The 24,917-nt window shown below is 44.7% G+C and overlaps 2 protein-coding genes across 4 annotated transcripts; one reads left to right on the top strand and one right to left on the bottom strand.

The window, feature by feature from the left end:
* Window positions 1-1,927: 1,927 nt before the first annotated feature.
* Window positions 1,928-8,160, top strand: EEF1AKMT1 (EEF1A lysine methyltransferase 1). Of its 3 annotated transcripts, none has more exons than XM_028726294.2 (5): window positions 1,928-2,027; window positions 4,996-5,148; window positions 6,319-6,401; window positions 7,324-7,604; window positions 8,004-8,160. In XM_028726294.2, exons 2-5 carry the CDS (start codon window positions 4,999-5,001, stop codon window positions 8,138-8,140), a joined length of 651 nt encoding a protein of 216 aa, XP_028582127.1. In that variant the 5' UTR covers window positions 1,928-2,027; window positions 4,996-4,998; the 3' UTR covers window positions 8,141-8,160. The 3 variants fall into 3 exon arrangements, with proteins under 3 accessions (XP_028582127.1, XP_028582129.1, XP_028582130.1); XM_028726296.2 differs by lacking the exon at window positions 1,928-2,027 and adding an exon at window positions 2,065-2,214; XM_028726297.2 differs by lacking the exon at window positions 1,928-2,027 and adding an exon at window positions 2,405-2,692.
* On the bottom strand, window positions 7,382-23,766 carry IL17D (interleukin 17D). The gene is made up of 3 exons (XM_028726293.2): window positions 23,042-23,766; window positions 21,253-21,548; window positions 7,382-14,690 (listed from the first exon to the last, which is right to left on the bottom strand). The coding sequence occupies exons 1-3, from the start codon at window positions 23,054-23,056 to the stop codon at window positions 14,390-14,392; spliced, it is 612 nt and encodes a 203-aa protein (XP_028582126.2). The 5' UTR covers window positions 23,057-23,766; the 3' UTR covers window positions 7,382-14,389.
* Window positions 23,767-24,917: the final 1,151 nt, after the last annotated feature.

Below are 24,917 nucleotides of genomic sequence, written 5' to 3'. Positions count from 1 at the left end.
ATGTCCAGCTTTCAGCAGCCATACGCTCTTCACTGCAACAAACTACCGGTAGTTCCAATTAACAGAAGAAGAAAAAGGGCCATGGCAGCGGGAACAGTAGGAGAACAGCTCTCACCCAAACCAAAGAAACATACTACTACAATCAGGATTACTGTGTCCCACCTTCCACCCTGCAGTGAGAAAGAAAGGGAGACACAGGGAAGATTCTTTCAATCTCCTGACTTAAATAAGAACCAATATTTGATTTTTCTGCAGAAAGGATCCTAAGATGGGATATTCAACAGCTCTCCCCATATGGGTCAGGAACTTGCCTGAGCAACCATCTATAGTCAGATGTGAGGTAAACAGCATTTCCATGCACTCTGGCTTCTGTCACGGTGCTCTTGCACCAGAAGTGGTTTAGTCATACTGGACGCATGACCCTGGAAAGCTGCCTGGGGACAAATGCTGGCTCCCTCGGCCTGAAAGCGAGATGAGTGCTGCACTCCATAGTCGCCTTTGGCTGGACTTAACTGTCCAGGGGTCCTCCCCTACACTGAGACTTTCTTCTGGAGCACCCTCCTGCTGAATAAAGGTTTGACCAAGGAAAATGTACAGTATCTGATCCATAGTACCTGATAAAGGAAGAAACTGAGGACCAGGTGGCTATCCTACAGATATCAGCCAGGAGCTTTAATACTGGGTGCAGCCAAGGTAGCAGCACGCCTGGTGGAGTGAGCAATAATGCCCCCAGACACAGCAATAGCAAACACCTCATAGCATTGCAATGCAGTACATACAGTGGTACCTCGGGTTACAGATGCTACAGGTTACAGACTCCGCTAACCCAGAAATAGTACCTTGGGTTATGAACTTTGCTTCAGGATGAGAACAGAAATTGCACAGCAGCGGTGTGGCGGCAGCAGGAGGCCCCATTAGCTAAAGTGGTGCTTCAGGTTAAGAACGGACCTCCAGAACGAATTAAGTTCTTAACCCGAGGTAAGATTTTGATGGCCCATTGAAGATCTAGTTTAATTCTTGTTCCATGGGAGCTGTCAGGAAACAATAAAATGATGGTCATATGACCTCTTGAGCCCTGTGCAACCGGGAGTTGATATTAGTGGGGTGAATTGTTATGGCAAAAGAGGTAATGTTTCTAGATACCTTGCATGACACTGCCCTAGAACAGTTGGCCACTGAATCAACCAGAGGGGCAGCAGCCCTCGATTTAATATTAAGTGGCGCCCAGGACTTGGGGCAGTATGGGAGTGTTGTCGAACCAGGCAATAGCCATGACCATCAGGCTAACCAATTTTATATATTCAGTGACCATTTGGAACAGCACTCCTTAACAGTAACTGATTTGTTACACCAATGTACAAACTGGAGAGAGAGAAAAAGCTTGCTCAGAACGAAGACTCAATTCCTAAACTTGGGAGCAAGCCCCATTCAACTCAGTGGGTCTTACTTCCCGGTAGGCTGCAAATCCTAAATAAATCTGGTAGTCCGAGTGACTGAAGCCCCCTCGGGTCTTTTGCAATAACTGGCAGGGTCATGTAGCTGAACTTAATTGTAATACAGAACTAATGAATGATGTTCTCTCTAATAGCATTTTTTTAAACCCTTCCCTTCGTTTCCCATTTCTCTTCCCCCCCAAGTTCTGTTTATTCCCTTCAAATAGCTCCCTCCTCCTATTTAAACGGCTCTCTCCCCTCTTTATTTTAATTCTCATGCTTCCAAGTCGGTTTTCCTTAATTGGTTTATAGCTAAGCTTTGCATGTTTATTAACTGGCCCGTTCCACCCACCCACCCACACTCCGTTAATATAAAATAAAATAATAAAGATGACGTGTGTCATAAACGCAGGTGGCAAGATTAAAGAAAATAGTAAAAAAATCAGGCTCGCTCTGAGGGATAAACAGGGCGAGCAAAGGAGCCGCTTTCCCTGCGCTAGAGGGCGCAAGAGAGAAGCTTCCAGGCTGCTCACGAGGGGAGGCGGGCGGAGCCTGACGAAGGGAGGCCGCGGGCGGAGAGGCCGCCGCGCTGCGGTGAGTGGCGGGGAAGGGGAAATGGCTGCCGGCGCAGGAGGGAAGGAGCGGAGGCTCGAAAGAAGAGATGGGGAGGCCCGGCAGCTCTCAGTGTTGTGCCTATGGGGGGAATAGGTTGGACGAAGAGGACGGGGCGGGTGGGGAGAGAAGGTTTGCATTGGGCAGGGCTCGCAGCATCATGGAAAAGGTTAGCGACAGAGGCAAAAGTGGCGTGTGAGGCAGCATGTTCCCGCAAATAGCGCTCTGGGTTTATTTATTTTGGGTTTATTTCCTTGTGAAGGTCAGGTGTGTCTGCGTGTGCTTGCAGAGTCCCTCCACGCCGCAGTTCCCAACGCACTTCCTTTAAAAACTTTTTTTGGGGGGGGGCAGTTAGTGTGGCAAACTTCTTCTATTTAGCTGAGATCTCCTCACGCCGCCTTCCAGGGATGCATGCATAGCAGTTTGGGGCGCTCTGGAAGTCGCTAGCCCAGATGCCCCCCTTTTCTTTTTCTTTTTGAAAGGACAGGAAGAGGGAACATATAAAAGGTTGCACAAGTGGGTGGTATTGAGAAGAGGCAGCGAGCCCAAAATGCTTCAGGAATAGTGTAAAACTCTCCCTGGTCCCTTGGCTGGACCCAAAGTTCCCTGCTGAGTTTGCAGCTGAGCAGAAGTCAAGGAAGGTCTTGGTATGCTTTACTTCACTCCAGCACCTGCAAATATGAATTGGGTGAATAGGGTCTTAAGTGTGGTAGCTTCCTTGAACTAATCGGGTTGGGGATGGAGAACCTGTGGCAATCTCAGCACAGTCCATAGTCTGGGATGGTAGGAGTTGTAATCCAACAACGTCTGGCAGGACGCAGGCTCCTCATCTCTGCTTAGATAAAAATCAAAACCAATAGTACAATGTAGGTCAAGCGGCAAAGTGACTTCCGACGCATCGTGAGCTTTATGACGGAGTGGGGCTTGAGTCTGACTATTTCCAAACCTCACCCCACACGCCAACCGCTATACAAAGTTATATAAAGAAATTGTGTCCTGATCAGTTATATGTTTCTGATATAAATTCGTCACGTAAAGCCCCAGAGTGGTGAACTAGGCAATAATTTTTAAGAAGCATTTCTGTAATGCACTAGAGAGATATTTTTAACATCTATATACAGCCGCTGGGAGAGATCATTGGGGGGTTTGGGCTAGGTGTTTATCAGTATGTGGATGATATCCAGCTCTGCCTCTTTTAAATCGGAACCAGTAAAGGCAGTGAATGACCTGTGTGAGTGTCTGGAGGCAGTTGGAAGATGGATGGGGGCTAACAAGATTGAGGTTGAATCCTGACAAGACAGAATACTGTTTTGGGGGGACGGGGCAGACAGGTATAGGGGACTGCCAAGTCCTGAATGGGGTAACAGTTCCCCTGAAGGACCAGGTGCACAGCCTGGGAGTCATTTTGGACTCACAGCTGTTCATGGAGGCGCAGGTCAATTCTGTGTCCAGGGCAGCTGTCTACCAGCTCCATCTGGTACGCAGGCTGAGACCCTAACTGCCTGTGGACTGTCTTGCCAGAGTGGTACATGCTCTAGTCATCTCCCACTTGGACTACTGCAATGCACTCTGCATGGAGCTACATTTGAAGGTGACTTGGAAACAACAATTAATCCAGAATGCGGCAGCTAGACTGGTGCCTGGGAGTGGCCTCTGAGACCATATAATACCGGTCCTGAAATACCTACATTGGCTCCCAGTATGTTTCCGAGCACAATTCAAAGTGTTGGTGCTGACCTTTAAAGCCCTAAACAACAGCCCAGCATACCTGAAGGAGCGTCTCCACCCCATGGTTCAGCCCGGACACTGAGGTCCAGCTCCAAGGGCCTTCGGGCAGTTCCCCCACTGCGAGAAATGAGGTTACAGGGAACCAGGCAGAGGGCCTTCTTGGTAGTGGTGCCTGCCCTGTGGAACGCCCTCCCATCAGATGTCAAGGAAATAAACAACTGTCAGACTTTTAAAAGATATCTGAAGGTAGCCCTGTATTGGGAAAAATTTATTATTTTATGTTTTACAATTTTTTTATATGTACAGTGGTACCTCTGGATGCGAACAGGATCTGTTCCGGAGCCCCGTTCGCATCCTGAAGCGGACGCAACCCACGTCTACGTGGGTCGCGATTTGCTGCTTCCGCGCATGCGTGTGATGTCATTTTGAGTGCATGCGCGAGCAGGAAAACCCGGAAGTAACGCACTCCATTACTTCCGGGTCGCCGCGGAGCGCAGCCTGAAAATGCTTAACCCGAAGCTACTTCAACCCGAGGTATGACTGTACTGTAAGCTGCCCAGAGTGGCTGGGGAAACCCAGCCAGATGGGTGGGGTATAAAAATTACTATTACTACTACTACTACTACTACTACTACTACTACTAAATTGCTTTAGGCATACATTTGTCAAATATGATCTTAATCCATACAAGACTTTTCATTATGAACCATGTTTAACATACCGTAAATATACACAGCTGGAAGTTTGTAGACATGAAAACATGTTTCTTTTGAAGTTGACAGCTGTGCTGATATTGGCTCAGAACAGAATAATAAAATATACAGTTTAAACATCATAATTTTGCTTGATACCTTAAAAGTGAAACTAAAGAGTGTTTCTAGTTCTCTGCTCCCCACCTCCCCACCAATTAAAGTGTAACTTCAGCATGAAAATAACATAGGAAGGGAATTAATCTAGAGTAATAGCAGCTGCAAACACCCACAGTATTTGAGAACTCCTTTCCTATAAGGATTCCTAGAGATGCTCTCCATGATGTATGGGCAGTCAAAATGTATAAAATTGAAAATATTTCCGAAATATTGCCTTGATTCCTATTTTTGTTGAAAACACTCTCATCTCTGCCTCTTATGGCAAAGAGATATAATTTTACAGCTAGTCCCTGTATCTTTTGAAGATTTTTGTTAATTAACAAAAGGGTTGTGTTATTTTCCTTTGTGTCTAGAAAATGAGTGACAGTGACGATGATGTCCCTCAGCTTTCATCTGAAGCCTTATCTGCTCTGCAAGAGTTCTATATTGAGCAACAGCATAGAGAAGACTTTAAGGCAACAGAAAGATTTGATAACAATTCTCTTGGCTCAATAGAAGAGAACTGGGTAAGCAGGTGCATTTTGACCAAAATACAGTTTGTGGTAGCACTTCTATAGAATGGCACAGGATCACAGATATGCAGGACAAAATAATGAGAAGAGAGGCACCCAACAAGACTGTCAAATGACATCAAGATCCACCATTATTGTTACAGCTCAGGTGAAATTTTTTACTTGGTTTTGGCTTTAAAGTCAACTTGCTGTATTGAGAAACAGTTCAGAGAATGTAAACTCTGGGCAAGCAAATTGCCTATAGTGGTGTGTGTTCCTCCGTTTGTTAGACATTGACCGCATTAGTATAATTGCACTATTTCCACTCATTAGCTTGCTTCTCATGGGAAACTTGCAGTTTGGGAAAGTGGAAGAGAGATTATCTTTTCCTTCAGTGAAAAATTAAGCGGAACCGAAGATCCAATTTAATACTAAGAAACAAAGTTATCATTGGCTCAGTTTTTTCTACCTGACCTGTACTTTCCAGTTTTTCACATGACAAAGAAATGGGTATGAACTGGATATTTGGAGGGTGCAGGGAATCCAGGGGTGGAGCCAGGAAAATCTTACTTGTATTCTTGATCCCAGTTTGGGACACGAAACTCTCATCATATGTCTTCCAAGCATCAAGCATGTGGTCTTCCCCCACCCTGCTTGTTTCCCATTCCAGTTTCCTTGCGCACTTCTCTTGGCAGCTAGTTCCTGGTGTGTCTCATAAGCTTGGGCCGCACACATGTACATGTTTTAAATACTGTAACAAATTATGAATTGTTAACATGAATGTGATTCAGGAGTGTGTGTCCACTGTCTGCACCCAGCAGCCAATCCTCAACCCCTGTTGTTGCTGCTGCTGCTTCTCTGGCTCCCTCCCCACACTCAGCATTGTCTACTCAGTCCATTGTATCTTATCATCTTGTCCTTCCACAGTCTGACCTTTCAGTTCTCTACCATGATCATTGACATGTTGTGTCTCCCTTTTTCTTCTGTGTGCCCTTTTTACCTCAGGGACAATGAAATGGAAAGAGAAAAGGACACAACTATTGGATATCTGTAGTGGAGGCCGTATACAACCCTGAGCCCCATTTTGCTTAGTCAGATGTCTGTGTCCCCCCCCCCCCCCCATTCTGTTGGCATTTATTGTATAAGAAAAGTGTATTACTGATATTTGTGCTTTATTACCCCCAGCAACTGAGTCAGTTTTGGTATGATGCTGAAACTGCGCTCCATTTAGCTAACGAGGCTGCAAGAGCCGTTGGAAGCGGTGGCAGGTGAGTTCTATAAATCTAGCAATGTGTTTTTGTCTTTTTGAAAATATTGGAATACTGTTTTCTGGGTTTTTTTGTAGTATGTTAATGTGTCAACCTTTCTGTAGTACATCACTGTAATACAGCTTTGATAGTGAGACAACTTTGAAATTCACAGGACTGTGAAATGTTGTTTGATTTCTACATAGCATATAGCATGCAGAGCTTTCCTTATCACCTACCTGTGACGAAGCAACCAACATTTCCGTTTTACAGATGAATTGAGACTGAGACTTGAGGCCATCTATTAATTTGTGCATGGATTTCAAGCCTCACTTCTGAGGTCCAAGGGAACTTTGCAGAATGATGCTAAGAACTCCTGTCCATCTCTAAGACCTCTTTTATATTTATTGTGAATTTGAGTAAGATGGCATTCCAGAACTGTTTGGAGGACCAATGTTTTCTGGTTCCTGTGACATGCCACAGTCCTAATTGTGCACATTACCTCTGTATGATCAACTGTTTTTTGCAGTACGGAAGCTCAGCCCTTGGCTCCTGCATGTGGTGGGGACTGCATTTCTTGGGGCATGAAAACTCGGTTGAATATACACAATGCAGTCAGTAGAGATATCAGTAGGAATATGCGGGTAATAAAAATGCATTGTTTAACCTTGTCATATCTGAAGGAGCAGATAGTTGTGGGTGTTCTTCTTTCTTAATAAGGAAGATACAGTCCACTTGGTGTGTGAGGGTTTTGTTTGCAGTTGCTTGTGAAGTTTCTTAAATTCAGTGATTCTAAGTAAGCATTTCCACTCAGAAAAAGAAATCCTTCTTTTTGGGGTAATTGCTATGCCAATTCGAAGTTCAGGTTGCCACGCACACACTGTTTAGCACAAGTTCTGGATTAAATATCTGAACCTTTTTCTTTATTTCTTTATCTTTTCAGAATAGCATGTGTTAGTGCACCCAGTGTTTATCAAAAATTGAAAGAACAGGACAACAAAGATTTTTCAACATGTTTATTGGAATATGACCAAAGATTTTCTGTGTATGGAGCTGAATATGTTTTCTATGATTACAACAATCCCTTGAACCTTCCGGCCAACCTCACAGCACACAGTTTTGACATTGTCGTAGCAGATCCACCCTACCTGTCTGAAGAGTGTCTCAGAAAAACTGCAGAAACCATAAAATACTTGACTAAAGGAAAGGTTCTGCTTTGTACAGGTATAAGCATTGCAACATCTAACATCTTATTATCTATAATTATAGTGTCTGCATTCATTTAAAAGGATAATGCTCATGACTTTGTACAGCATCTTGATTTGGGAAACAGTCAGCTCTCACAGAAAGCTGTTGTAAGGGGATATAGGATAGTGGGGGGGAAACAAGAGTTAAAGATAATTTAAATATGCCATTGCTTTGCTATGATAGCAAACTGAAATCTCAATGTTGACTCTGGACATTGGCTGCTCGGGGCAACCAGAGAGAAAGTCTATTTGCCTTCATGCCCTGCTTCTGAGAAGTCTGAGGTTGGCAGCTGTTTGAAATGGGATGGGCCAACAAGAAAGTTCTTGCTCTTTTTGTTCCTTTAAGACATGATCTTTTGTTCATTTTCTGCTGCAGGTGCTGTTATGGAGGAATATGCTGCTAAGTATCTTGGTGTGAAGATGAGCAAGTTTATTCCAAAACATACTCGAAACCTAGCCAATGAATTTAGATGTTACGTGAACTATGATTCTGGACTAGATTCTGTTTCTTGACTCATAAAGAATTAACCAAATATTTCAGTCTGGGGCTTTTTTCCTTCTCTGGAGGTGTGAACATTTGTAATTTGTTTTTAACTTTCAGCAATATTTGTGCTAACAGGAGGGAGGAGGTGATGAGAGGCGAGGGTTGAGCAAGTGGACATGGAACAGGTGCAATAACATTGGATAACCTTTCTCCCACCAAAACACTTCTTATACTCTGCCAACCCGACTGACAGGTCTTGCTCCCTTTCCTATTGCTCTTTATAATTCTGTGGGCAACTGAAGCTGAGAACAAGTGATATAACTAAGTTCCTCTTCATGAGTCCCTGGCAAGCATAAATCTGAACTCCAGCACTGGTAACAAGCTCCATATTTTTCATTATGAATTGCCACCTTGTGTATTTGATTTGTGATAAATTATTGCCTTCTTAGAGAGGAAGGGAAAACATTTTATTAAAATGTTGCACAGAAATGGGAGACTATACTATTCTAAAATGCTATGTCAGAAGTTTTTTTTTTAAGGGCATTTTATGTTATCAGGCTGCCATATAATCTTTCCAGGTGTATTGTGAACCTGACTTTATCATGTGGTTGAGTTGCAAAATACTTATTTCCCAATTATTTCCTAATTCGGAATAGCGTGACCCTCATCAAACACTCAAAGTGTATCTCACAGCATTTTCGCATACGAAACCGGAAGTAATTTCATTTTTCTCTGAATAAGCCATTAAGCACTTTTGCAGCATAACATCCATTGATCCAAAGAGGCAGTTGGATAACCTTTCTGACCTTTATCAAACTGAAGTTGTATGCACAGTACTGAATTCATTTTCTTATGCTTTGGTGCCATAAAATGTCCTTAGATTCTCTTGTATGATGTATTATGGTACAGGGACTTGCCAACCTTTCAAACTGCCTAAATCCTGTTCTACTTTGGAGATGGGGAATGGCTAGGTTTTTATTCTGCCCCAGCCATTGGCTGAGCTGCAGTCATTGTACAGAACCCTAACTGTTAAAGAGTATTGGTCTGATTTTATGGATAATGAGACCACCCTGTACTGAAGATACGATGAAGGGGAAGGTGTGTTGCCCCTTCCTCTCTAGTCCAGCAAATGATTAACGCAATTACTGGGAGGAAAGTTGCAACCATTCATGTTAGTTACACCCTTCTCAGCAGTGCAGGATACTACCGTATTTTTCCATGTATAACGCACCCCGGTGTATAAGACAATCCTATTTTTTTTGGACTCCAAATTAAAGAAAAGGGGGGAATCAGCAGCAGGCCTGGCCGCAGCCACCAATCACCCGCCAAATCGCTGCTGACAATCTCTTGCTCGCAGATGCCACCAGTCGACTGTCCCCCCTCTGCACTATCCGTTTATAGGATGACCCCCAATTTTTAACTTTTTTTTATAATAAAAAACATCATCTTATATGTGGAAAAATATGGTACTTCCCTTTTAAGTCAGTCTTCCCATTTTTACAATTCTCCCATTTCTCCAGTTTGCTTTGAAGAGCTAGCTGACATCCATGTTAAGTGTGATGTTAACATTTCCCATGGGGTTTCCAGCTTTCCATGCACTGGTCCTTGTGTTTACACACCTGCTCCTTCTTTCCCCCTTATATTTTGGGCAGAGGAAAGCTTCCCATAGACATCCGCTTGGCCACAGTGGGAACAGGCTGCCTGGACTAGATGGGCCATTGACCTGATCCAGCATGGCTTCTTTTATGTTCTTATGAAGTTGAGTGCCCTGGCATCTTCATACAGCCCTGCATTTCAGCAGTTCCCACGGCCATAGCACCTCTCACTTGCCCAGCATCCCTGCAGGCTGCATTCTACAGGTGACAGCCACCTGTGCTTTAACTTATCCACCAAAGGTTTTACATTTTTGTTTGAATATGAACTAAATTCTGAAATAAGAGCAAAAGAGAACATTGGATACATATGCCTTGGCACAAAACCTTCAATAGTTCGAGTCTGGTTTGTATTCATTATCTCAGAACTCCAGACTAAGCCTGTATATTGCCTGTACTTTGAAATCTTGCCCTTACTTAAGCCGCCAAGTACTCTGCTCTTTGATTGGAACAGTTTCCTCTACAAGAATAGTTGCATTCCCCACGCAAATTCTTATTCCTTCCCATTATGAATAATCGCCTCCAACCAAAATGTGCAGAGGTCATTAACTAGTTTGCCAATGTGGAAAAGATTCCCCGGGGGCATTTGAAAGCCACAACTTTAGCGTTAGACACTTGCAGATACACATAATTCACCCAGTTTAGCATATGAACTGTGGTCAAATGGGTGCATTAAAATTAGTTGTTCTCTGATGGTGCATGCCAGTGAGTTGCATAGTATAGTAGTCACAGATGCCTGAATAGTTTGATGCTGGAAATTATGGTGGGATGCTGCTGGTTGTATTGTAAAATACAAGGCAGATGCAAGGAAAATTCTCTGTGTCAGTTGATTTCGATACTAAAGTGAATGACTACCACAATTTGCACCTCTGAATTTCCAATAAAAGTTGCAGGGAGGGGTTCCTGCCATAAAAGTTATATCAACTTATGTATAGCTGCCAGTGTTTCCTTTGAATTGTGCTCACAAATTATGTCTGGACTGCATTCAACAAGCATTTCTTTCCTTTTAAATCTGCCTTCCTTCCCCCTCCCCACCACCCCAGTATAGAATGCAGAGATTCTGTTAGGGGTCCATGGACTCAGGGCTGTGAAGTAATCTCAAAGGAATGTTTGGTTGGAAGAGCCACAGCATAGTGCAGTGTAGCGCAGCGATGGAGAGAGAAATTAAATTAATCATTGGGAAGTTTTCTAGAAGAAGGACATGTTATGGATGCAAAGGTTAGCCAGGCTCCATTAGGCATATTTCAGAAGTTTCTACCTGGATTTTGGGAAATCTGAATTAGTTGATCTCTTGTTTCCAATTGGATTAGAAATTCACAGTTCTCTTATTTGAGTTATTTTCTTCTTTTTCATTTTTATGGAGGAACATAGGAAGCTACCTTATAGCTGATAAGTTTTTGCCCAGCGCTGCCTGTTCTGATTAGCAGTGGCTTTTCAGGGTGTCTGTCATTCCTCCCCACATGTTGATAAAACAGTGGCGGGGGGGAGGGAACAAACTTGATCAAGATTGCACTGCAATCCCTTTTCTACCATCTTACCAGTGTGTTCGTGAACATGTGTGTGGTAATACTGTAAAAATGCAATATGTGATTCTATACAATTGTGTGATGATTCTTTTTGGGAGGTATTTACCAGTGTGTCAAAACAAGTGTGCACATTAGTAAAACTGTCCAAAAATAGGTTCACATTGTTATGGATCTTCCTGCACTGTTTTATCAGTACAAAGGTGCATTAAGAAAGCAGTGGGGAGGGAGATGCCTCAGCTTTCAGCTCATTTGCAAACTATACATGCTGTAATTTCAGAAACTTAGAAATGAGAGCTAGATGGTGAAAAAAACTAGTTGTAATTTAAAAACTAATAATAGTTAAACTAGAGATCAGGAGTTAAACTCTGGGCAGAGCACACCAGAGGAAATAACAGAATGGAATAAATCCTCTCATCCCCAGAGTCCATTATGAAAAAGAAAGGATTTTGGCAGATACGCCTTTTCAGGCAGAGATGGGCCTCTGGGTTGGAAGGAATCGTGGAAGTCAACTTGTCTAACACTCTGCTCAATGCAGGACCTACATTGCAAGGTGTGACTACAAAATCCCTGACATTCGTTCAGCCTCTGCTTAAATATCTTCAATGAGGAAAAGAGAGCTCAATACCTCCTGAGGCAGGCAGTTCCGCTGTTGAGTGGCTTGTACTCTTAGGAAGTTTCTCGCAAGGTTTAGCCAAAATTGGCTTTCCCACCATTTCCACCTATTTGTTCTAGATTTACCCTCGGGAGCAACAGAACACAAAATTCTTCCTTTGCTACATGAAAGCACTTCAGATATTTGAAGACGGCTGGAATGCCTATCCTTAATCTTTTCCAGGCTAGATGCACCCAGGTATTCTTTAATTGTTCCGTATAGGATTTGGTTTACAGATTCTTCCTCCTAGTCACCCTTCTCAGGTCATCATACTAATTGCTATTCTCAGTTTGTGTCTTCCTTAAATTGAGGGGAAATCTTCATCCCAAAAATTTGCCACCCCTTCTACACAACTACTGAAGGTCCAACGGTGTCATTCTGGTCACCCTAAACAAAGGCCAAATGGCAAGTGCTGTGTCATGTGCAATTTGGAGATAATTAGCAACCATCTACCCGATAGCTAGAAAGCTAAATGGAAAGCAACGCGGGTGGCGCTGTGGGTTAAACCACAGAGCCTAGGACTTGCTGATCAGAAGGTCGATGGTTCGAATCCCCACGATTCCCTTCTGACGGGAAGGTAAATGGCGTTTCCGTGCGCTGCTCTGGTTTGCCAGAAGCGGCTTAGTCATGCTGGCCACATGACCCGGAAGCTGTACGCCGGCTCCCTCGGCCAATAAAGCGAGATGAGTGCCGCAAGCCCAGAGTTTTCCGCGACTGGACCTAATGGTCAGGGGTCCCTTTACCTTTACCTTTACAATTTGGTAACCTATTGATGTTTGCTAACATTACACATTAAAAAACCATGGCTCACTCTCACCAAGTGGAATGGGTGACTTGGGAAATAGCCACAGAATATCCATAAAGGATGGTGCTTTCAGTGTAGGAAGTTGCGGAGAAAGGAGTTATAGACAGAATTAACCCTGTAAATTGAGCCAACAGCTTTGGGAGTTTAAAGAGGCAACTGCCTCCAGCTTACAGAGTTTTCTGAACCTTTGCTGTTTAGAGCTCTTGGCTCAGACATTCATTTAATTTGGCAGATGCTTTCCTCTCTCACCGATGGAAGCCAAGGCACATCTCCCCCCCCCCCCCCCTTTGGCCAAGCAGTTTGGTTTCATTTATCTGATCTCTCATCATCCTTGTTATTCCCAAAGGCTCCTGCAGCCTGAAAAATCTAAAACTGATAACTGGCTTGTAAGCTGAAAGCTAAGAACAGCTTAAAAAGGCAACTGGCATGTTTCCACACTTTTGAAAGGGGTCATAAACCAGACTGTTTTTCAAGCCGAGACTTCTCTTTCCATGATGTTATGTGAGCGAGAGTATATTGTATAGGGTTGGTGTGCATTTGCGGCATATACAATACTGCCCTGATCAACAGCTGAGCTGTAAACTGGAAAAACACCAGTACTTTACTCCTCGTTAACGCCAGCAGTAAAGTTCTTCACTTCTCTACATTTCGCACCTGCCCCTTGAGTAAACTATTCATAGACTGATACTGCTTTGCAGTGTGAGGATGCTACCTTTTCAGCAAGTCTGCTGACGCTGCTTTTGAAATGATATTTTGTGAAAGGTTTTCTTCCTTTGAACACAGAAGTAACAATTAAAGCCGAAACAAAAATAATCGGGAGTCCAGGACATTGCACTGATAGAATCCTAACATCAGAATCCCAACATCAGGGTCATATCTTAAAGATACAGCCCTTTCAGCGACCTTTACATTAAGGATTTAGAAGATGTGACAAAAGGGAGTCCCCTATCATTTGATGTTTGGAGCAGATAAAAAATGAGCTGCTTGCACTACCTTTAAGCTTCAGTGTGACATGACAGACCCCAGGGCATATGTGAGTCTCAGAAGGGGGTCAGTGATGACAACACATAATGGTTCTGCTTCAGAGCAAAGCCAACATTTGCCTTTATCTATAGCAGCTATTAGGTGGTACAAGCCTCATATTTCCTGGACCACTACTGTATCCCCAAAACTACTTTCCAGGCGTGATTTCTTAATTTGTGCAACTCACTCCCATTATGATTCTTCAAATCTCATCATGGCTCTGTGTCACTGGACTGTGTCCCACCACACCTCCAGCTTCTGTCTTCGCAACGTTTGTAATGATATTTTCAAAGCACGCTGCTTCTATGGGTGGGCCCTATATGTGCAAAAGCATCACCTGGCCTCTCAAAAATAAGGGCCTCGCAGCCGGGTACATTGATCTGACTGCACTGAAGGGGACTGTATTTGAGCTGGCACAAACGTCCTGTGCATATGGACTGTTCTCCAATGGCTCAGTCATGGATGCAGGCTGCAGCCCACATCATCATGCAGGTGTGTGTGTGTTTACGAATGGACTCCAGAACTCCCAGAACCAGGGAATGGCGAAGCTAAAAGGACATGCAAAGCAACCTTTGCCATCAGGTTTCTTCTGGGGCCTTCATTCTGATGGTGGCTTGCTGTTACGATTCAACGAGCAACTTTACCCCTTGCTTGTCTATGCTGGAATTTACACCATCTACTTCTTTTTCATGTACCTGTGGTACACAGGTGCAGCCCACTGGGATAGTGACATAATCCTCTGTGTAGACATAGCGTCCTCCGGTGCACGTCGTGGTTCGGCGCAAGATGACTGCTGGCATTAGCACCGGGACACTCCGGAAGTGGAAGTTCTCCTCCCCGTAAACACCAGTCAGGCAGCCCTTGCATAGGCAATAGGCTTCGGGGATGTACTTTGGATACCTTGCCGGGTCATAGGAGATTCTGTGCCAAAGGAAAAGAAAAGGGACTCAGTTCGTGCGTCCTATACCGTCTCCCAACTCCTTGTTTTATCCCAGCTGGAAAAGATTACGGCAAAATGTTGACAGTTGCTTTGCACTGCATTAAATAATGTTTTCGTTATTATGCCAAGGAGAGGGGAGGAGGGGAACAGCTGCAGCTCTTAAACACGGCCTGCTTATTTGAAAACTTGGAGAGAGAAACCCTTTGGACAGCTCCCTAAACGGATCAGCATCTGAAACAAAGGCATGCTCAATTTCCTCGTCCATGCAATGGTAAGGTGGATTCATTCGGTTCAACTCTCTCATAGCCGATGCACATCAATAGTTTGCCCATTTTCCTTCCGGGGATTCTTAGCTGTAGAGGGTATGTCGTCTCTGTTCTCCCACACATCCTTAGAACTAATGTAGTGCCTTTGTTGTGGACAGAATTGGACCCCTTTTTTCTGGCCCTGCTCCTGCTCATTTTTAACAGCAGGCCCAAAATTCTTCCCTTATCACTCTTTGCCAAAAAAAGAAGCAGCTTGGGGAGGTGGTTCTCCAACGAAACAGTCCTGCCAACACAATGAGTATTAGATGTGCAATGTTTTAGCTGTGAGCCCCTAACCTCTGCACCCTTTGTGTGCCCCCTAAAACTCTTCCAGGGTCCCCCCCCAAAAAAACCCCTCTGGAGCAGATTTACACAGGGAGCACATGGCAGGAGCGGAGGAGAGGGGAGAAGTGTCATGTAACAGCCAAAACTCCTGGATCTCCCTTCCTTGACTTAGTAGGACCCAGTTACACTTTTGAAGGACTCACAGAGCTGCAATGAATGTGTAGTTCTGCCCTTCGTCATAATAGGGGATATTTGTCTACTCACAGGCAGGCGATAAGTACCTATTTGTAAAAGCAAGGAAGGCAAAAGCAGGTTTAAATAAGAGGTGGGGGAAATCGGATAACCTTTCCTTTTCAGAAGCTGTTGCTGCTTAGAAGCTCACTAACAAATGCAGAATGGAAGAAATTAGCCGTAATTCAAAGCCATGCTTGGGGACATGTTTGGCACAGAGCTCCAGCATCACATAGATGGATGCTCTGGAAAGAGGATGAACATGACCTCTGGCTTCAAATGGAACACAAAACTAGATCCAAGTTTCTGCAACTCATGTCCATATGTGAAGCAGAAGCGATTTTTCCTGAGAAAGCTCACTTTTTGCACATCCAAGCTTCATTGCCGTGGTGCAGAAATGCCCCCTTTTAAAAAGAAAGGCTTTGGCGCCTTGAGCTATCTGTTCACGTAGGGAATCCCTGCCTGTCTACAATAATACATGTGATACAAGCATAGTTATATTTACCGTATATAGCATTCTAGGAAATAGTAAGCCCTGAGAAAGAGGCTCACATGCTAACACACCAATAAGGAAAAAGGAAAAAAGGTGAAGCAGGGTTTTCTCGGTCCAGTTTTTTCTTCTTCTGGTAAATGCCATGGTGCCTAAAGACTGCCTGACAGTCAGTAAATCAACTGGTGCAGCTTTTTACACACAAATGGCTACATGCAAAAAAAACCCATGAAGGATAAACAGGGTCTTCACGGTATGACTGTGCTTTATTGTAAAACAGGCTTTCCCATTTGTGACATGGTGACTTTCATTTAAAGAATGAATAGAAAAAGATTGAGGTGTTGTTTTTTTAATGAGTGGGAACCCTCCCCCCCCACTCAAAACCCTATTAGTGCTTCAAACTCCACGTACCAGACTTACTTAAACACATCCACCCCATATAAATATGACCAATTTAACCTGCTATAGGAGAATGGTCAAAACAAATTTATTGCACGATGCTCACTATGTACCATGGTTTACATTTTCTAAAATATTCTTAAGCTGTGCAAGCTAGCACTTTGGGAAGGCCAAGTCACTCACTGACCCATTCTTATCCAACTCTGACGCTGATCTAACCAGAACATATATTTGTGCACCTGGAATTTGTATTTGGAGTGCCTGAATGTACAAAAAAAGTCTAAAGAAATGACTACCTTTTAGATTTTTGAAATGCATGTACAAATCGGTTAAAGGCAAACAGGACTGAGTCCCAAGAGGTTATCCAATTGCATTTGCTATTGCTGTTAACAAAATTATATTTGCTTCAAACCTTAAATGTTTTGTTGCTCAGTGTCCGGAGTGAATTAATAGTGATTCAAGATGACTGTAGTCTGCCTAAGCTTCCTACAAGTTGGACTCTGTTCAGGATGTCTGGAATTAGTCATTAAAAATACAGAAGAAGAAGAACGTGAAAGCAGTAGTCCCAGTTTGGGCCCTATAGAATGGAGGCTGCAAAAATAAGTGTTACCAAGAGTCAGGGAGCTTAACGTTGCAAAATACTTGTGTGCCTCCCTTGAGAGACACTCAAGAAAAATATATGTCTTAAGCTCGGTCTCCTAAATCCTTTAACACTTCTAAAACTCTTTGAGTGGCAACTGAAGCCTATTTGGAATTAGGTCTTTGAAATGTATATAGGACTAGCAGGCTTACAGTGAGACACACCATTGGCCTATTTAACTCGGTATTGTCCACACTCACTGGCTGCAGCTTTCCAGGGTTTCAGGCAAGGGACATTCCCAGCTATACCTTCTGCATGCAAAACATGAGCACTACTACTAAGATATGGCCTTTCTGCTTAAAGTTTAATTGATTTGGGATAAAGAAGATCTCTTCCTGCAGATTAGAATCCTGATAATTATGTTTTCTTTTGTACTTTGCTGACTTACTCAAGCCATTCAGACTAGTTTAAGTAGACTGTTTCCTTCCTCTAACATTTTGACCATTTTCTGTAGTCAAATTAACATCCAGTGAAATAAAGAAAAGAAAAAAGAAGGCAGTGGCTACAGTCTTAAGCATGCTTACCAGAAGCATCTTCCACTGGAGCTATTGGTACATCCTACTGAACAGCAAGGTTTAGGCTCAACATATTTAGATCCCTGAGTGCATTATAAAGAGCCCAAATGCTGTTGCCCATCCAATTTGAGAGGTGGAATTTTCAGCACAGAGCATGAGAGTTACAATGGCAGTGCCATTTTTTACATGCAATTTGTTCCAATGTATACCTACAGGTCTTTCCAAATGCTTCCACATCTCTGCATTGCTCCACATGATCGTTTCTGCAAGCGAATGGCACTAAGTGACCTGGTTCGTCTACAGTACACTGGAGAACTTCTACTTGTGTTGTTTTAGCTTTCCCCTTGCGAGGGCGCAATTTCAACTGAACAATCCCTTAGGTGTGTTCTTTGATGAAACACTTTTGTGGTACTCTGCACCTGTGTGGTGGCTCTGCATCTTCTAGGCATGCTGATGCTGAACTGATGCCAAATCAACCTGCTGACGTAGTCCTAAGGACTATGAGCTGAGCTGAATTGAATTGAATTACACATATGGAAAGGCAGCGCATGCCACTACAGCAGGGTTGAGAAAAGGTCTGCTTTGGTCTGCCAGACCATTTCATCCAAGTCAAGCCCACAAGTCCTAGACCCAGCGTCAGATATGGGACCTGGCGCAGCTGATAGTGGTACGCAGGCACTGCTGAACAGACGACTGGCATTGCCTGCAAAGTCCTGTGCTAAAAAGGGCCACCTGATGACACTGTGATGTTAGGTGATTGACAGATGAGTAGCCCCACCCATCTGTCATAGTTGGCTTGCATGAGTAGGTGGAAGAATGATCTGGCCCAGTGGCCAGGTCCTGTTCCCTACCTCTGCACTACAGATCCAAAAAGGCTTATGGCAGATCTGTCTGGCAAGACTATCCTACATGTGGATTTCAGCAGATGCGTTCTATCTCTTTTGTGAAATAACCCAGTTGCCTGAGCTAGGAATGCAGCCACACGGACCGGAAGGAGCAGTGATAAATGGCAGCGTATCAAACTGGGGTTAGGTGTCCAGGGAAGAGCTGCAGGAAAAGACTTTAGGCCTGGATTTATTTACCATCACCATCATTAATAATAATCTGGACTCTAAACTGGTCAGGCCAATGACATCTGGAGATGACATCACAAGTGGGAGCTGGTGAACAAGTCAGCGAGGAGATGAAAAGTAATCAGGAGGGGCCCATGCAGAAGGGAAACAAAGGCAGGCGAATTCGAGAGCGGGAGATCTCAGCATCTGTGCAACTGGGTGGGGGAGAGAGCATGTGCAGGGGAGCACAGCACAGCTCTCTCAAGGACCGACAAGATCAGTACAAATTTTTCAGGGGGTACTCAAGTGTATGCACTATCGGCACTTCTTTTTTTTAGTTGTTAAAAAGTGCAGCACTTACTGTAACAACTTTATGGTGAGTACCAGCACTTGTTTTCTAGGGGGGAAACCACTGGACAGAATAATAATAATAATAATAATAATAATAATAATAATTTATTATTTATACCCCGCCCATCTGGCTGGGTTTCCCCAGCCACTCTGGGTGGCTTCCAACAAAATACTAAAATACAATAACCTATTAAACATTAAAAGCTTCCCTAAACAGGGCTGCCTTTAGATGTCTTCTAAAAGTTTGTTAGTTATTTTTCTCTTTGACATCTGGTGCGAGGGCGTTCCACAGGACGGGTGCCACTACCAAGAAGGCCCTCTGCCTGGTTCCCTGTAACTTGGCTTCTCGCAATGAGGGAACCGCCAGAAGGCCCTCGGCGATGGACCTCAGTGTCCGGGCAGAACGATGGAGGTGGAGACGCTCCTTCAGGTATACTGGACTGAGGCTGTTTAGGCATTTGAACTGGCTTCTCAGGTTCCAACTTGTTTATGGGAGGCATTACCCACGAAATAAAACGTAAACACTTTTGAACTCGCCTCTCTGGTACTTGGGTACTTGCATCTACTTAGCCAGAGAAAAAGAAGAGCCACTAAACAGAAACCAGGGACAAAACAACTTAATCCTATTTCTGGTTTTGTTGACTGCCCCGATTAATCAGAACTGGAGGCTGAAAGCTGTTGCTTAGACTAGGCATAGTTGGGATCAGGACTGTGGACTCGACTTTTGCTTTCTAATAGAGCCCTGTAAATTCAGGAACACAACACAACTGAACATGCGCTCAGTATCAGAGCTGAGCTCACAGTAAAGGTAAAGGTACCCCTGCCCATACGGGCCAGTCTTGACAGACTCTAGGGTTGTGCGCCCATCTCACTTTAGAGGCCGGGGGCCAGCGCTGTCCGGAGACACTTCCGGGTCACGTGGCCAGCGTGACATCGCTGCTCTGGCGAGCCAGAGCCGTACACAGAAACACCGTTTACCTTCCCGCTAGTAAGCGGTCCCTATTTATCTACTTGCACCCGGGGGTGCTTTCGAACTGCTAGGTTGGCAGGCGCTGGGACCGAGTGATGGGAGCTCACAGTACTTTTGCACAAAAATCAACTCTTTGTCTTCTTCCAAGCTTTCTTCACTTAAGCAGCCTGATATTTGGGGGGTGAGGGTGGGGTGAGAAAGCTTTTCCCTTCCTGCTATTGTTACACAATGGGAAAAATAGAAGCCCTTGTAGATCTAGTGCAAATCACCCAGCTGATCTACCAGTGGATCCTTCCAGAGTTATTTCCTGCCCAAGATCTACATATTGTAGGTCAACCTTATGTGACCTTCAGTGTTAATAGTATATTCACATTTTTAAACTACTCAGGCAAAATATAAGTGCTATTTTTGATATTTCAGTACAGGATATACAGAGCTTCTGTTTAGAGCGCTGGCATTCAGTTTGTATTCTTTGTAAACATTGTTTCTAAATACATAAAGTTAGTTTTAAAATACCATATTGAGAAAACAGCTGTTTTTAAAGCTAAACCAGGCAGAAGACAAACCACATAAGCCAATGTTTATTAGTGGCCATTAAAAAGACAATATTTGCATTTCCCACAAAGGTACATAACCAAATGCAAATGCTGCTATTTATTCAGGGTATTATAATAATAACAACACACGTTTTTAAAATTAGAAACTGCCCCACTTTGGATGCATTTGCTTTGAATTCTGTTCTTCCTGTTGTGACACCTGTATGCACATTTAAAATAGCAGCTTCCCAGATGCTGCGGTTGACAGCCTAATTACTAGAGAGCAGAACAGGACACCCAGACCCTGTTCTGCTCACCTGTCCTGCTGCTATTAAGACGGGGGGGGGGGGAGTGAATCAGCTGCAAGCACAGCTCTCATCGTTCTGCCCTGATTTTTAAAAGTTCAGCATTAAGCAAGGTCTGTCTCATGACTAATTTCCCCCTTCAAATTCAAGAATCAGTAGTTCTAAGAGACCAGAAGAGAGATGAAGAAACGGCCTCAATAGGTTGGTCCTATTCGACACAGGTCACATGTGTGGCGTCTCCCTTCAAGCCACAGAGCAGAGGATGGGGAACCTGTGGCTCTCCAGATGTTATAGGGACTATGACCTCCATCACCCCTAACCATTGGCCATGCTGGTTGGGGCTGATGGGAACTGAAGTTCAGCGACACATAGCCACAGCGCCATAGGTGGAGAGATAAGACAATCACACAATACTACTTCACATTTTAAGCTAGGGAGTGGCAGATGAATTGCATTCACATTACCTGTAGGACCAAGGAGAGACGCTGTTGAGGTTGATAGGGAGCCGGTATACCTTGTCCGCAGCTGATCTGCCCCCTGCTGGACAACTGGTATTGTGATCTTTTTTCAGAGGCTCCAGCTGCAAGGTGTGATGGAAAGCGCTGAGCATCCCTGCTGTGAGTCGCCCGTACAGCTGCTCCAGAAGCTCTTCAGGCCGGTCAGCGCAGGTTCGAGCACGCAGTGGGCGCTTGCTTACCTTGAAAGTCTCTAATCCAGGGTAAGGGAGTCCACACAAGAGAAGGCAGGCAAGCACCCATACCTATAATGCACAGGAAAGGAAAACATATAAAGGATGCTTTTCTTAGGTGTTTGCTTCCCTGACACTTCCACATCTGAAGGAGGATAACAGGTACACTAGATTTGGTTCGCAAGAGAGATTTGCAATGGAATCTTACACATCTATTCAAAAGTAAGCCCTATCAAGTTAAATTGGACATAATCCAAGCATAGGCATAGCCAGGATTTAAGTTAGGGAGGAAGGACACCCACCTGCCATCATCCTCTGTCTGGCTCTGTCTAGCAGATTTGGAATGAAATGTTGTTTTAAATTACTTTATTTTGACCCCAAGTGCAAAGAAAAATCTGTCAAAATCTTTCTACAATGTCTACTTTTAGTTAAGTATTTTTATTTATTTACTTAGTTGCGCCCCCCCCCGGCTGGTAAACATATAAAGATTAACTTTAACGAGCTAGCCTACGATTGGTAAATCATTGGCAAATCATTTTTGATAAGAACTTAGATCTGTGCATATAAACTCATCAAACAGATAAGTCAGCATTCAGAATTCAGTTTTGAGATTGATGATCACCCATCCTTCAAACAGGTGGTGAGAGGAGGGGGCGGGGGGGGGATGGATCCCTAGATGTACAGCCTCAGGGTGATCAACGTGGGAATTAGAACTTCTGGGCAAATAGGATCTAATCCAGCAAAAGGATTTAATCCTTTGTAGGTCCTTGAGTAAAACTGTTCATTTCACATTAGGAATCCACTTCCCAAGCAAGAAAGACGTCATTCTGTCAGCTAAGTAGGTGCCATTGGCAGAGGATGCCCAAGTATAGAAATGCAGGGCGCCCCAGTAAACCTGCACAGTATCACACCTCGCCCCGCTCTCCTAATCCTTGCGTCTGTTAAATAATTACAGGTCGGGAGCCTCACTCCTCGCAGTTGCAACGCTTGGTCATAGAACTTGGAGAGCTGGAAAGGATCCCACAAGGGCCATCTAGTCCAACCCCACCTCCTTGCAATGCAGGTCGTTACAGCGCCAGCCCAACAGCGTCCTCAGCCCTGGTTTGCGGGGCGGCAGTGCGAACGATTCTCCCGCTGCGCAACCGCGCATCCCAGCCGTGTTGCCTTTCACGAGCATCTCAGCTGGCAATAGGTAATTCTCTGCCCAGGTCACGCTTCCCATTCGGACCGAATTTAAAAGCTGCTTCGAATTTATTCTTCATTATTATTATTATTATTATTATTATTATTATTATTATTATTATTATTTCTTCTCCCTGTCCCGGGGAATCCTCAACCCAGTGACGCCCACCGGCTCTGAGGAAAAGCACCCCCGCGCGCCCCTTGGGAAGAGCTCCGCCGCCTCAGTGCGCGCCTTTCAACCAAATCCGCGCCAAGCCTTCCAGCCCCGCCGGCAGGAGCAGCTGCAGCCGCGGCCGCCGCTGCCTTAGCAAGGGAATTGGAGCGACGGCAAGCAGGCGGGAAGTTTGCGCCGAGGGTCGCACGACTCCCCGCGCCCTCCTTACCTTGGCCGTCTGCATGGTGGGGACACGCGCGCGCCGGGACCCGGAGCCCGGCCAGGCGCGCGAGGAGCCTCTGGGAAGCGTCGGCGCGTGAAGCGCTTGCTGATGGCCTTGGCTCTCGCGGTTGGGGGGGGGGGAGGCGAGAGGAGAAGTTGGAAGAGTGCCCCGCTTCGCACTGCGTCGTCCCAGCCTGCCGGTGCCAAAATCATTTTCAGCCCCGGCCGAGGGGGGCTGCTTCGTGAAGGTTTTTTTTTTCCCCTTCGCTGGGGTGTGACTTGAGCTAGCGGGAGGCAGGGGGAGGTTCTCCTGGCCGGCGAAGAGTTTTGCCGCGCTTGCTGAGGAGGAGGAAAGCAGGGGCAACCAGGCGCGCGCAGCAGGCCCCCTCGGGGTCCGCTCACCTGGGCCAGAGGCCTAACAATCCTGCAAAAGTCAATGATCTAATCTCCCCACTGTAGCTCTTCTTTGATACCCCTCAACAATGCACTTGCAAATCAGCTGTCGCGCGAAACCATTCTGTGTCCCAAACAGCAGAGAATGCAATGGGAAAATCGTAAGATGCAGCACGCTGTGCAAAAAGAATGTCAACCCCACGATTCCCAAGCAAGGGATCCTCGTAGGCTTTCATGGCATTGTTGTTGTTGTTGTTTAGTAGTGTCCAATTCTTCGTGACCCCATGGACCAGAGCACGCCAGGCACTCCTGTCTTCCACTGCCTCCCGCAGTTTGGTCAAACTCATGCTGGTAGCTTCGAGAACACTGTCCAACCATCTCGTCCTCTGTCCTTGTGCCCTCCATCTTTCCCAACATCAGGGTCTTTTCCAAGGAGTCTTCTCTTCTCATGAGGTGGCCAAACTACTGGAGCCTCAGCTTCACGATCTGTCCTTCCAGTGAGCGCTCAGGGCTGATTTCCTTAAGAATGGAGAGATTTGATCTTCTTGCAGTCCATGGGACTCAAGAGTCTCCTCCAGCACCATAATTCAAAAGCATCAATTCTTCGGTGATCAGCTTTCTTTATGGTCCAGCTCTCACTTCCATAGTTAAACCATAGCTTTAACTATACAGACCTTTGTTGGCAAGGTGATGTCTCTGCTTTTTAAGATGCTGTCTAGGTTTGTCATTGCTTTTCTCCCAAGAAGCAGGTGTCTTTTAATTTCGTGACTGCTGTCACCATCTGCAGTGATCATGGAGCCCAAGAAAGTAAAATCTCTCACTGCCTCCATTTTCCCCCCTTCTATTTGCCAGGAGGTGATGGGACCAGTGGCCATGATCTTCGTTTTTTTGATGTTGAGCTTCAGACCATATTTTGCGCTCTCCTCTTTCACCCTCATTAAAAGGTTCTTTAATTCCTCCTCACTTTCTGCCATCAAGAAAGTGTATGCCTTCTCAAAGCCTCCATCGAAACACAGGCTACTAACATCTTTTTCTGTGGGCGGTTCACAAAAAGTAAGGTCCTGAATGTGAATTCTAGGTGTTTTGATTCTAGATCCAGCTTGCTAGAGCCATCTGTTTTAATTTTACAAAATTCCACTGATTACTTACTGTTGAGCCTAAGCAACAATTATGAGGGTGTGGGGGAAATAATGAAACCCACTCCAACACCTCCCAGTTTTAGCCAAATTGCAGGTCTGATGAAAATGGGGCCCAGGTGGGTCTCCCCTCCTGTAATTCAAATATTATGTATGGGCAGAGCCCTACAAATATCCTTGAGATTCATGCCAAAGATGTTCTCTCGAGATGCATCAATAAGCCTTTCTTACTAGAGCATGATTGCAATAACTTCTCAGAATTGAACACATAAAGCTGATTTCTACCAAATTGGTCTAGCTTGTCTGGTAATGTCAATTATATTAAGGCATGGTCTTTCAAGATCTCAGGAGGTG

The sequence above is a fragment of the Podarcis muralis genome, chromosome 4, assembly GCF_964188315.1.
Source record: "Podarcis muralis chromosome 4, rPodMur119.hap1.1, whole genome shotgun sequence".
Lineage (NCBI taxonomy): Eukaryota > Metazoa > Chordata > Lepidosauria > Squamata > Lacertidae > Podarcis > Podarcis muralis.
Note: the sequence above shows the minus strand (reverse complement) of the source record. Positions and strands in the feature narration are given on the sequence as shown.